This window comes from Astatotilapia calliptera, chromosome 1, assembly GCF_900246225.1.
Source record: "Astatotilapia calliptera chromosome 1, fAstCal1.2, whole genome shotgun sequence".
Classification (NCBI taxonomy): Eukaryota; Metazoa; Chordata; class Actinopteri; order Cichliformes; family Cichlidae; genus Astatotilapia; species Astatotilapia calliptera.
In genome coordinates this window covers 31,333,505-31,346,916 of record NC_039302.1, presented here as the reverse complement: position 1 = coordinate 31,346,916, position 13,412 = coordinate 31,333,505, and the positions used below count along the sequence as shown (strand labels likewise).

At 42.5% G+C, this 13,412-nt stretch overlaps 1 protein-coding gene across 2 annotated transcripts in view; it reads left to right on the top strand.

The window, feature by feature from the left end:
- cskl (c-src tyrosine kinase-like) overlaps positions 1-9,864 on the top strand; it is a 51,369-nt gene extending 41,505 nt beyond the window's left edge. For both annotated transcript variants that reach the window (XM_026174343.1, XM_026174351.1), the window contains exons 6-13: positions 4,527-4,620; positions 5,119-5,184; positions 5,298-5,397; positions 5,592-5,682; positions 6,218-6,291; positions 6,824-7,019; positions 7,981-8,067; positions 8,396-9,864. In XM_026174343.1, coding sequence (XP_026030128.1) covers positions 4,527-4,620; positions 5,119-5,184; positions 5,298-5,397; positions 5,592-5,682; positions 6,218-6,291; positions 6,824-7,019; positions 7,981-8,067; positions 8,396-8,578 — 891 coding nt within the window. In that variant the 3' untranslated portion in view covers positions 8,579-9,864. The remainder of the gene's footprint in view (positions 1-4,526; positions 4,621-5,118; positions 5,185-5,297; positions 5,398-5,591; positions 5,683-6,217; positions 6,292-6,823; positions 7,020-7,980; positions 8,068-8,395) is intronic.
- The last annotated feature ends 3,548 nt before the right edge of the window (positions 9,865-13,412 follow it).

Below are 13,412 nucleotides of genomic sequence, written 5' to 3'. Positions count from 1 at the left end.
CAAAACAAATTATTGCGCTAGCTTACGCGGTTCAGGTTCTACAGGGATTTAAAAATAGTTAAACAAAACTGAACGTGCGGCTCTTTAAAGGGTTAACAATAAGAATGTATTGAATAATGACTTTAAAAAATAATATAAAATAGTGTGCAACACCACTGAAGTCTTTTTTTTTTTACCTCTCTTTTCAACCAACAGCAGTCACTCTCCTCTCCAAATAACTTCTGCTTAGCTTTCCGAGCTTCCCTCGGGTCCTCTTAATCAGCGGTCTCCAACCTTTTTTGCGCCACGGACCGGTTTATGCCCGACAATATTTTCACGGACCGGCCTTTAAGGTGTCGCGGATAAATGCAACAAAATAAAACTAGTACAGGTACCGAAAAAAAGAAGAGTTATTCATAACACACGTGAAAAGACCCAGGAAAACCGAGTTAACGATCAAAACGATAACAAAATAACGCTGAAAACCGATAAAAACCCTGAAACCATACATTTCACACCTGAGCCTCAACTCTCACGGCCCGGTACCAAACGACTCACGGACCAAGGCCCAGGGGTTGGGGACCGCTGCTCTTAATTGTTGTGACGCATGTTCGAAATGCAGAGAGGTGCGCTGGATTTGCCACACGGAGCAGCGTGAGAGTAAAGCACGAGGGAGGGGCTAATAATCGGCTCAGTCATTTTTAATGATCGTTGAAAGCCCAGATCGTAATCGTGATTAAAATTCGATTAATTGAGCAGCCCTAGGTCACCCAATGATCCCATCACATTCCCCTAGCATTTGTGACAGTCAGTCAGTTGCATTAAAAGCTGATTATCTTACATTACACCTGCAGTCTTTGGTTATTGATTATTTTTTATTTGTTTGGTAAAAAGGAAAATGTAAACCTGTTTGAATCAACAAAAAAGTTGTTTTGTTTTTTTATTAGGAGTAAACAATTGGAATCCATCTTCTAAACTGCATGGCACGACAGCTAATAGAAATAAGTTGTGGTAGTTATATGGTGATAAATGATGCAGCAGTTTGATTACATAACTCTGTAAAGGACACATATGCTGAATATCTCTGTGGACTTCTCCCAAAACTCTGACTCAAGTACGTATCCTTCAAAAAGCTGTCTGATCCTCTCACTCCCTGACTGCTCTCTGTAAGCTGGTTCAGAGGAAGGACGGAGTGTGGAAAGGGGAAGACGGGGAGACATGATGATAGAAACGGAGAGGGAGCGAGATAAAGGCCTTTCATCCTCTTAGATAAAGAGAAGAGCTGGATTGGCGGCTATCACACTTTTAATTGGGCCTCATCTTTTTTGCCTTGTGGGGCGTTGGAAGTGGACAGGCAGGAATGTGCCAGCTGGCAACGAGACCATCTACATCCCCAGCGCATTCTTGTTATCAGCCACCCACAATCTCTCTCTCTCACACACACTCTCCAACACACACTCACCCTCCGGGCTCAGTTCAGCCTCTACTTCCTTTCTCCACCTCCCTCCCTCCTCCTTTCTTTCTGTCTTTGTGTTCCCTGGTGGATACCTGGCATATTGCTTTCTGTCCTCCTCCTCCTCTCATCTCCGTATCTTCCTTTCGCCCTCCACTGTCTCCGTCTCCCTGCTTTACCCTGCTATGTTTCTTTCTTTCGGTATCTCTTTACATCTTTATTCTGTAGCCTGTCTGCATTCCCTTGTCTCTTCTTTCTCTATAATTGCGCATGATAGAATTCCTTACATTCTTGTGTGTTTTTCCGGCTCGCTCGGTGTTCCTCTGCTCTGTTATTCTTCATATAGACCTACACATCAAATGCTGGCAGACCTCTGTCTTCAGTCAGCGCATCCTCTGATGCACGTGGTTTTTAAAAATAACAAAACAAAACAAAAACAAAAGCAAAGCTCGCTCCATATGGTATTTTTAGGGGTGTAATTGCACAGTCAAAGTATTGTCTGTTAGGGTGCTCACTGGCTGTTTCAACTCTGTGATCACACCTTTCTCTGCTAATTACACATGGGAAGATTGTGATTTAGCCACTTGTGCTCTAAAAACACATTGTCATGCATTCTAAGATTGCATTTCAGTGATTATTTGTTACATAAGCAATGCTAATTAAGGTCCGTTCAGGGCTGTCTTTTTCAAGATCATATAGGCAACGCTTCAGAAATGATAAATAATGACCTGATAAATGCTATACATAATCTAAATGCATCATTTGTGTATAACTGTGGCTATTTTACATGTGCAGTTAATTTGTCTTCAGCCTTCCTTCACCATGCTGCCCCCTGGTGGTTATAATCATATCTTACAGTCTATAGTCATCACATCAGTCCACAGTTGTGTAACAGTGGTCACAAAGAGGTTTCATGATTTATGTAACTTCTGCTATCACTTAAGGAGGCACTGATTTCTTTTCACATGATTTTTTTTTTGCCTTTGCAATTCAACGCAGATGGTCTTTATTTCTTTACTTGCCGTGACAAACAGGGTCCTTGCCTTTGTAATACTATCCTAAATTGATAAGCAGATATGGACTGGGATTAGATTATTTTGTTGTCTTTATAAGGATGAACTGTAAAGTGTAATATGGTCCCACAAATGTGTCTGCATACACGTTTCCATTTGGACAGACAGCAGAGAGGCGTTTTCACCCATGTCAGGTCTGCTGCCATGCAGTCTTCCAAAACCTATTTGCACATCGCTGGAAGCAGATGATGTATGCGTCTGCTGAAAGGCGATTGGTTGACAAGTGGGCCAGAATAGGGAAGGGAGTGACAGAAGAGTTCATCTTGAATGAGAGGATTGTGGAAAAAAATCTTAAAAGATCAGAAATACAGTATAAAAAGTAGAGACAGCAGCTGCAGTGGACACTTGTCACTGTCATTGTCACTTCAGCTGTTTATATGTTATAACCTCACTCTTCTCCGTGGCTGGCAGACAGACCAACAACAGTACATGCCAGAGTGGCCCAAAGACCGGTTGTACCACATACTTTGCACGCTGCCTCCATCTGACAGCAGAGCTCTCTGTAGGTAGACGAGTCATCCCTGTATTGTCAGCTTGGTGCAAATGCACCAGCCCTCTCACCCTCCTCCTTGTTCCCACAGTAAATGCTCCCCAGGAACCTCACCTTTACACTAATACTGACAGTGTCCAGCAGAGGTTTAAACATTTCCCAAGTGTGATCTTTTCATCACAGTGTGTCTGACTTTAAAGTGTAGATTTTTATTCCTTTGTGTTTTTTGTTTGTTTGTTTTTTAACTGACTTCTGTTGATAGTTACTTTTCTGTAGTGTAGTGATTATTTAAGCATTTTATATAGTAGCCAAAGCTGCAGGGGATGTAATTTTATAAGTGACTTGCCCTCCGTATTGTTGTCCCTTGATCTGTCCACATCTGAAGTAGCTTAAAGAGACTACACCTTATGCTTTTTCTTATTTTGTTTTACAATGGTGGATGCTCATATCATATTAAACATGTTCAAAGTTTCCAGTAACAAACAAGTCTACTAATGGGTCTGCATGATGTCAGTAAGGGCTGATATCCATAATTTGGTCATCTCAGACACGCAACTCAGGCTGTGAGCATAGGAGACCCACCCACAAACTTTACCAAAGGACAGCCAATCAAAAGAAATCTGTCTTAAAGGGAAGGAAGCTAAAATGTTTTACGCAGTGGATGAGTCTCTGTGTAACATGAGTAGGAATCGTTTCAAATGGAAATGCAGTGAAAGACACATAAAAGACCTTTAGTAAGTTTAGACATAATGGATCAGCTGTCTCTTCAACTACACGAATTTAAAGAAAAAAAATAGAGCTTTTAAAGTAATAAAACTTTATTCTGGTGGATTTTTTTGGTTTGTTTTAGAGCTGGAAAAAGGGCAAATCTGAAAATGTACTCATGTCTTTTGTAACTGGAGCTGATTAGAAACACACACTGCTTTAATAGAGTACTTCTGACTGGAGCTGGAGTTAAATTTTACAGAGCAGCAGAAGCAGCCCTTAAACTTCAGGCGAACACCTTACTGTGTTTTCTCGCTTTGTACTCTGCTGTAAATCCTCCCAACTTTGCTGCTCCTGTTTTATTCCATCTTTCATATGGAAATGAGGCCGGGATTCTGTCGTCCCTCAAGACGAGCCTCCTCGTCTTTAACAAAGATGCATGTTGATAAAAGGTAAACCTGTCATGCTGTACCTGTTTGGTGGATGGAGCCTCCTCTCATAAAATCTGACAACACAGCTTGAATCTTCTTTTCATCGCTACCGTCACATTTTTCTGCAGAGGGTGGCCCCGAACATCAGCCTCTCTTTTGTTTTGCATATCAAAAGCTTGTATATAGACTCAACAGTATGAAGTAATCCAAGAACATCCGTATCGGATCATTCAGCTAGGTACAGTGGCACAGTACAGTATATACTGCTGACCTAAATTCAGGGAAAACCTTTTGAGAGAGGATTTTCTTTGTAACTTTTAACACTTGAAGCATACATACTTTTTTTTTCTTTATGCATGGAGATTGTATTTAATTCTCAAACTTTCTCTCTCCAGCACTACACCAAAGACGCTGATGGCCTTTGTACCAGGCTGATTAAACCGAAGTTGATGGAGGGAACAGTGGCAGCGCAAGACGAATTCTCTAGGAGTAAGAGCACACAGAGCTCATTACACAGCCCTACAGGGACACTGGCACCAATACACACAGGGACACTTTGTTATGCTTGTCTTTATATGCCACATTAACCTCACAGTATCAGATGCATGAACACACACACACAGTGTACAGAGAAATCCTGCGTCTCCTACGAGCTTTAATAGCATTAATCAACTGAGGGTGGTTAATCTTTGTGTGGCTGGGAACGACTGCTGGGCTTCACCGGCTCTCAAGGTCAATCTCCAGCTCTGTCTGTCTTTATTTACCCTCACATACCCATCTGACCCAGCTAATTCTTACACTAGAGAAATGCAAAGATTAATTCTCCTGCTTAAAGGATATACATCATTGTCAAAGTTATTTTAACAAGAAAATAGCTGCTGTAACTGCAAAGTCATGAACAGAGGATTTTTTTCATAACGCCTTTTTGGAATAATATTATTACTTACATTATGATTGCAGAGTGTCATTAACGTCCTCTTTTGGCAGGTGGCTGGGCCTTGAACAGAAAAGAGTTGAAACTCCTCCAGACCATTGGCAAAGGGGAGTTTGGGGGTAAGAACCAAATTTAAACAGGATATTTTCATATTTCATTTTCATTTCTCACATCAGGCCAAGGTCACCTTGGAGAATGTACTAAAACTTTGTCCCCTCTGTGTCCTTGTCAGATGTGATGGTAGGAGACTACAGAGGGACCAAGGTGGCGGTCAAGTGCATCAAAAATGACGCTACAGCACAGGCTTTCATCGCTGAGGCTTCTGTCATGACGTAAGATCCGCAGCTATTGCTTTTTGTACTTCACACCACCACAGATGTTTCTGTCTGCAGACATGTTTCTTCATCAAATATTAGGTCATCCTTTGTCATTTTTGTGGGTAGAAGTTGACCATGATTTTTAAAAAATATTTTACTGCATGCTTACCGCATATTTTTTTTCCCCCTCTGTTTCTGTGTTTCGACAGGCAACTGAGGCACAACAACCTGGTGCAGTTGCTAGGGGTAATCGTGGAGGAGAGGGGCAGTCTCTACATCGTCACAGAATACATGGCTAAGGTCAGCCCAAGTGCTCTTTTATGACAAGTTTTAAAACTGGAAATGGTACATGCTCGCATTAACCCTCTGCGATTTAAACGCTAGTTCAGTACATTAGGAGAATAAAACACAGTCAAAACCACGCTAATGAAACAGTTGTTAGCCTTGCTTAGCATAAAGACAGGAGACACTGGAAAACACCTGACCTGACCCCATTCAGCGGGTACAAAAAGATTTATATCTTGTTTGTTTCATCTGCAGAGGGGGTTACAGGTTGTGCACTAGAGGAGGCATTTGCTTCTAAGCCAAGAAATGATGACGACTGTGACCTCATGTAAAACAGCAAATGGATTTTTAAAACACTTGTTATTGTACAGATGAAACAAATGTTTCCCCTTATTAAAAAAAAATACTTTGACATGTTTTCTTTTTTCGCACGGGGTCATCGATTTGGTTTTTACTCAGGCTATTCATGCTAAAAAAATGTACCTACACAGTTTTCTGTGAGACTTTCTTGAATGTAAGCATTGTGTTAATAATCCAAACTGCACCACAGGGCAGCCTAGTGGACTACCTGCGCTCTCGAGGGCGGACTGTTCTCGGTGGAGACTGCTTACTCAAGTTCTCACTGTGAGTCTCTTTCAAGCAATTATTTAAAGAATTATTTAAAAGAACATTTTTAAACTGCTCTTTTCGGGATCTGAAACTAAATCACTGCCACTTTAACCCTCTGCGTTCTTACTGAACTTCAGGAGAAAAGTGTCATAGCAGTAACATGAACGTTGTTTGCTGCAACTCATACATCCTTATTTATTTTAATTTAATAATTATCTAGCTAATATTGTTATCTAAAGCAAGTTAAGTCCATTGTGATCAGTACAAAGAATGAGTGTAAGCTTTCAGATGAGCATTATTATATGTTTGTCTCAAATTAATCAGTTGAAGTTTCATTTTTCTGTGCCAGCCTTGTAAGTTTTGAAATAACTTACAGTAGTGAAAAAACATTTTGGAGCATTTACATCTGAAACTAAATTGAAAATCATAATGGCTTAGTTTTCCCTCTAGCCAAGCTAATTTTCCTGACAAGGGCAGGTGATAAAAGTAAAATCCCCAACCACCCTATATTAGTTAGCCAGTTCTCACTCATCCTCTTTCCTGGCAGTGACGTGTGTGAAGCTATGGAGTACCTGGAGGCCAATAACTTCGTCCACAGAGACCTGGCGGCTCGCAATGTGCTGGTTTCTGACGATAACATCGCCAAGGTCAGCGACTTCGGCCTCACCAAGGAGGCATCCTCCATACAGGACACTGCCAAGCTGCCCGTCAAATGGACATCCCCAGAAGCACTAAGAGAGAAGGTGATGGGATGAGACAGGGTTGATGTTGCTGACTCGACTCTTAATTGATCTGAATAAGGGCGGTTTATTTAAAATGGATTAAAAAGGGGAGGCTGCAGGATATCAGTTTATTTGAATGAGAGTGCCAGTCCAAGACAGTCTTTTAAATAGTGGTATAATCTTGATCCCGGGTCTAGCAAGTTCATTAATAGTGTGTTTGTCTGCCCTAAAAGTATTTAAAGAGGCCAGTTTAACAAAGAGTGGTGTTTAGTGGCTCATAAACAGTTTTCCTGCTGGAGAGTAAAAGCAAGCCCAAAGGTTTTCTCAACATCTTAATCGAATCATCTGTCAAGCTGCCCAGAATTTCTGCCCAGATAAAGTAACTCTGGGCACCCAGAGCCTGACAGCAAAGAGTGTATGACTGTTGAACAAGCTGCAAATATGGGGGGGAAAAATAATTATTCAGCTCTATTTCCAACAAAGTTAGGACAATGTGTAAACAAATTCACTGAAATGTTAATGAATTAAGGCCTGAGTTTAACTGAAAATGTTGAGAATGAGAAATGTTTCTGAATTTGATGCCAACATCTTAATGTTGGTTTAAAAAAACACAGACGGTGTGTGTGTGTGTATATGCGAGGGTCAAGGCAGCAGACCAAAATATAATGGCTGTGGCAGCAGTGCAGTGGAAATGGACAGTTATAGAGTGGAAATCTTTATATTTAAAATGAAAATGAGGGACTGTCTATAAAAATGTCAGCAATTCCTTAAGTTTAAGCAGTCCTTTTGTTAATGCCCTTGAATTAAAGTTGAAAGTGTGCACTTCAGTCACATCTTGATTGTTTGGTTTAAAATCCACCGTGGGGGTGCATGTACTGTACGACCTGGTTTTGTTGGTCTGGAGGGAGGCGCAAGCCTGATCTGCTTTCTGAATGCCTTTATGTATAATGTATGAATTTTGGCTTCTCTCTTAATCCAACAGAGGTTTTCCACTAAGTCAGACGTTTGGAGTTATGGGATCCTACTGTGGGAGATCTACTCCTTTGGGCGTGTGCCTTATCCTAGAATTGTAAGTACCTTTATGGGATTTTCTGTGGCTCGCTGACGTCTGACATACACCAGCAGATGGCAGGCTTTATTGCCTGAACCATTTATTTATTTTTGTGCAAGATCAGTGTATCTGCTGGTTCTCTGTGTTGGCCTCATTCATGCCATGAAACAACTGAAGCAGGTGATGTGTCACCGGTTGATACGTTCGCATTTTTAGTTATTTTTAGTTATTCTTGTTATGTAGTTACCTTTGCCTGGAATATTGCATCACCTTTGAGTCCATTGCATCAGTTTGACTGATCAAAATGTTGAGCTAATGTCAGCATTTCTTTGTCTGTGTCTCTCAGCCGTTGAAAGAAGTGGTGCCTCGGGTAGAGAAAGGGTACAAGATGGATGCCCCAGACGGCTGCCCCGCCGTGGTGTACGACCTGATGAAGCAGTGCTGGACCTTGGATCCCGTGATGCGGCCCTCCTTCCGCATGCTGAGGGAGAAGCTCCAGCATATCAGAGCCAAGGAGCTCTACCTGTGAAGAGGAGGTGCTTGTGGGGGGTACCGGGGGAAGAGGACGGGGGCGAGATGCAGCCCAGCACAGCTGTAAAGTGGGAGGAGGAGAAGGAGAAGAGGGACCACAGCACTTTCCTCCTACCTGCCAAGCCTCTTGACCTGTGGGACTGCTACGCTGTGCCCCCTCCCCCGACCTCCACCGTCCACCAGCCGTCCTCTGCTTTCACACTAGGACTGTTTTCCTGTTTGTGTTGTATAGCTTTTGCCAGACAATTTCCTCTTCTCGCGATGGGCCGCTTCTCTTTCCTCCTCCTACACCTGCCACTGCTCACTCACTCTCCCTTCTCTTTGTCACTTGGTCCAAATTGCTCTTCTTCTTCTATGTGAAAGTTCCCTTTTGTTTCTTTGTATTTCCTCCCCTCCTCCTCCTCTCCTGAACATGGCATTAACTGGAGGGGAGGCTGGCCTTTTCCTCCACGTTTGTCAGGTGCTCTTTTCTTCTCCAGTCCACCCCACTCGATCATTCCCAGATTCCCATATCACCATGTGGCTTTGCATGCCTTTCAGCCCAACTCTGTCATTCCTTCCTTGCATCCCTCCTTGCTTTCCCTCGGCCTTGTTGTCAGGTGTGGGGCCTTCGCTCTGTGCCAAAGTGCCTCCAGTCTACAGAGCTCCAGACTTCCCTCCAACACTTCTTTTGATTGGACTGTTATGGTTTCAATTTTTATTTTTTAAACAAAATCTTTTTTTATTGCTTTCTTTGTTCCAGAGGTTATGAAACTGTTTGGGTTTTTTTTAAGTGGCATCTCCTTCACCTCCACCATCTTTACATCAGACTTTTTTTTTTTTTTTTTGGTTTTTGCTTTGTTAATCCAAGCGTCCATGAAGAGCACGAGAATAGGAAGTGAGGAGACTTGGAGGGGGCCAGTGTCATGTTCATCCTTCCTTAAAGACCGCCCAGAGGAGCGGTAGGTGGGTGGTTGGGTGGCAGGGCAATAACAGGAGAAGAAGGGGGAGAGGCAGTTCACAAACATGGTTGATTCATCATACGTGGGCTTGTTTTTATATCAAAATATATTTAAAGGATTAAAAAAAAAAGAACAAGGAAAAACTGACTTGGACAGAGTTAAAAAAGGACGCTTTTCAGAAGCCAGGAGCAACTTGCCGTTAGGGATGTTCAGTGTCTCTGTGAATGCTAGGGTCGGGGTGGTGCATGCTGTGTGTGAGAGGCCTTGGGTTCAACTGTCAGTGCTTTCAATGTTCATTGTTTTATTATGCTATCATAATTATGAATAAATCATTCCATCTGAACAGTGTGGAAACACCTGCATAATTATATCTAAGTGTGTGTGTGTGTGTGTGTGAGAGAGAGAGAGAGAGAGAGAGAGAGAGCATATTTTAGAAGGAGGAGTGCTGTCTTACTGTACAAGCACCTCCCCACCTCTATGAATGTGTGGTTTTTGGATTTGACAAGCGCCAAATTTCAGGGTTGAAAATAAAGCAAATGCTAAAATGCCCCCAAAAAACTGCAATTCCTCTGTTGGCCACTAGAGGCTGGCTCCAAAGTAAATTCCACCAGACAAAATTAACATGTTTACATCCCGGTACAATAAAGCCACATGGGCACTGCGCTATTAATGGTTCTAAAAAAAGAAGGGGGGGTTTCCACATCATGATCACAGTCCTTAGTGGAAATATTACTAAATCCTGTTTTCGTTTTCTCGACTTTCGTGGTTTATTCTCCAGGGAGTATGAGCTGTGTGAATCTATATTTAAATTACTTTTGGTTGCTGTTTTGCCATTTTCCTTTTGTCTCTGCCGATAATGAGAAAATCCCTTGATCCCAATTAAAGAGACATTTAAATCCACACTCGGCTTTCTGCATTGTAATGCCCTTCAGTGAGTTGCAAAGTAAATGTGAAGGGTTAAAGATGTCTAACAGGATGAAAAATGCTTATTTTCCCTTGTAAAAGGAATAATATCAAAACACAACAATAGAAAAGAGTTCTTTGATATAACCGTTCAACTCTTTACCTTTTTTGTGATGCAGATCAGAAAGCAAAACGACTGATCTAGAGGAGTGTTTTATACCTGCAGCTATAAATAATCCTCATGTGATCATTCTTTGATAGTACTGCTACAAACAGATGGGGTTTGTCATCAAGGTGTGAAGGAGTGTCAGCTGAGTTGTTCCCAGTGCTGCCTTCACTGTGCCTCCTCTGCTCTTTGGAGAGGGCCCAGTTGTCCCCAGTACAGTGACCTATAGGCTGAAACGGGACCAAGAGTTCAGTGGACTGGCCATCTGTGTGGTGCTTTCACTTTTAGCTCATTTGAATCTCATCCATCCGCCTGCTTCTCAATCTTCCGCTGCAGCAGCAGACAGTTGTTTGGGTCGCATTTTCATGTGAATCCTATGAATTTTAATGGCAGTGACAGGGCGGTAACAATAGGCTGGTTACGTAAGCACGGCAGTTTGTGCTCGTGGCCAAGACTGTACTGCTGTCAGGACTCATCGCGCCAGCTCCAATTTACCATCCTGCCATGGCTGCACAAGACGGGCCTTTTGCAGAAGCCAACCCTGCAAAAAAAAAGAAAAATCCTAAAGTAGCTCTGCTATTGGTGAAAATTACAGCTCATTAGGGAATTGGGGGAGGATTTCTAGATGTCATCTGACTGCCAGAAGTCACCACCAGGAGGCATCCTACAGTCTGAGATCCCAAGGGAGCTGAAAAGGAGCAGCGCAGAGCTTTCAGCTCAGATTTAATTGCAGTGCTGAAGGAGGCACTCAAGATATCAAACGAGAGATTTTCTCAATCCATGTCAAAGGTCAGAAGCAGCTGCATCCTTTAATGACGTTTGGATTCTTAATGAGACGCCATTTGCTGTCGCAGCTCATCTGCTTCCACCTCATTATACCCTATTTGTTTTTTTTTCTTTAATATTACAGTAAACTATTGTGCGATTATTAAAGTATATTTTAAAATGTAAAGCCCAGCTTGAAGTGTCACAGTGACAGGAGCTTGTGGTTATAGCAGTGACGGTTAATGCACTGCTCTCACATCTGGAAGCCTCAGTCTTTGGTTCACACTTAAGTAATCCTGACAACCGCACAGCTCCTCGTTCTTAGCAGGCACAAGCACGGGGGTTGATGTGTTAATCAGCTTTCGATAAGTTATGGATCTGTGCTACTGGCAGCAGCCAGGCACAACTCTACTGACAGTGTAATCTGATTACACCAACACAGTTTTTGGGAGGGAAGGATGAGGAAGATGCTCAGGGCTCTGCACATGTTTTTGTGCAGTTGGCATGTGCATTGTGTGGTCCCTCCCCCACACGTCAAGCTGGACCTGACAGACTTACATGCGTGACAGAATGAGGGTGAGGTGGGGGGTGTAACTTCACATACAGGCAGCACATAAACATTAAGCTTGTATCATGTGCTGTTTATGGGTTTCACGATGGAAGGGTTCTTCAAGCCCCCGGTTCGGTTGCATAGCTTGGATTACTCTGCAGTTTTTTAATGAGTACTTTCGCAGGGCCTGTATGCAGATGGGCCACCTCTGCTGTAGTTAACCTTTAATACCCTGAAGCAGCTGGAGGTTGCAAAATTTGCACTTCAGTAGGCTACACCATGACAGAAGTGAGTCATCGGACTTTTCCCCTGCCAAACACATGACATTACTTTAATTTAAAAAAAACAAGCTAAACTTGGTCTGAACCAGACGTTAATGATGCAGGTGTGTTTTGTTAACTTTGGAGTGAGCCAGGCTAAATTGAAGTAGCTGACTGATGCCTTAGGCTTTGTATTGGCACCCAGACATGACTGCTGTACAATTTTCTCATCTTAACTCTCAGCAAGAAAGTGTCTTAACCTAAATGTTGAACTGTTCCATTAAAGATTGTTGTCAGTGATGCAGCAGACTGTAGGGGGGGACATTTGGATGCCCCTTAATTACTGACTCTAGGACTCAAGGGGGTTTATTGTGCAGCTCAAGCACTGTCACCAAGTGTGGGAGTTCTTTATTTTCACACTGTTTTAGTGACAAGGAGCGGGCATTGAGCTGACAGCTGATGAAGGAAATGATATTGACATTATCAGGCCAACATGTGGCTGGCTGTGTCAAATGTGGCCTCAGTGACAGAAATCTTTTCACATGGACACATCCCTTGGTCACATCACATGTCTTTTTCTGTCTGGCTTTGTGCCCCTCACCACTTCGCTAAAAAGCCTAAAAACACGCTGCTTCCTGCTGCAATTAGCTTCTATTTAGGGACTGACAAGGATGTTAACATTTCAAACACTGATAGCACTTTTCTGTCCTTGTGTGTGATGCTGTATTCTGGACCTTGTTCTGTATCACTGCAGAGTAGGGTCACGGTTGTTTTTAGCAGTCTGAATCACTCCCCTCTTGGCCATATGCAACATATGTTCTTTACTCCACTGCATGCTCTGTTTGCTGTGAGATCAGCAGTCATGTCTGCATTGTAAATGTTGACATTCTTCTTTGCATCTTTCGGTTTGTGTTAAGTGTGGCACTGAAGCTTCATTTAACTCTGTCACATCAAGAGCTCATTGAATTATTCGTGTCTGAGTGCAGCAGGCATGACATCAGAAACGGAACTACTCATGAGCACAGCCAGCGAAAGCTCATGTACACCATGACAGAAGGGAGCGTGATCTCAGATGTCAGAGAGTGTCATCAGGACATCCTCTGCTGAAAAGGGAGCTCTTTAGCTATGAATTAACCCAGGCATAAAAAGAATTTGGTACAGAACGATGAGCAGACACATCAATTAAGCACTTTAATCTTTAGTTTTATGTTTATTTTCCCATCAATTTGAAATGTATATTAATAGAT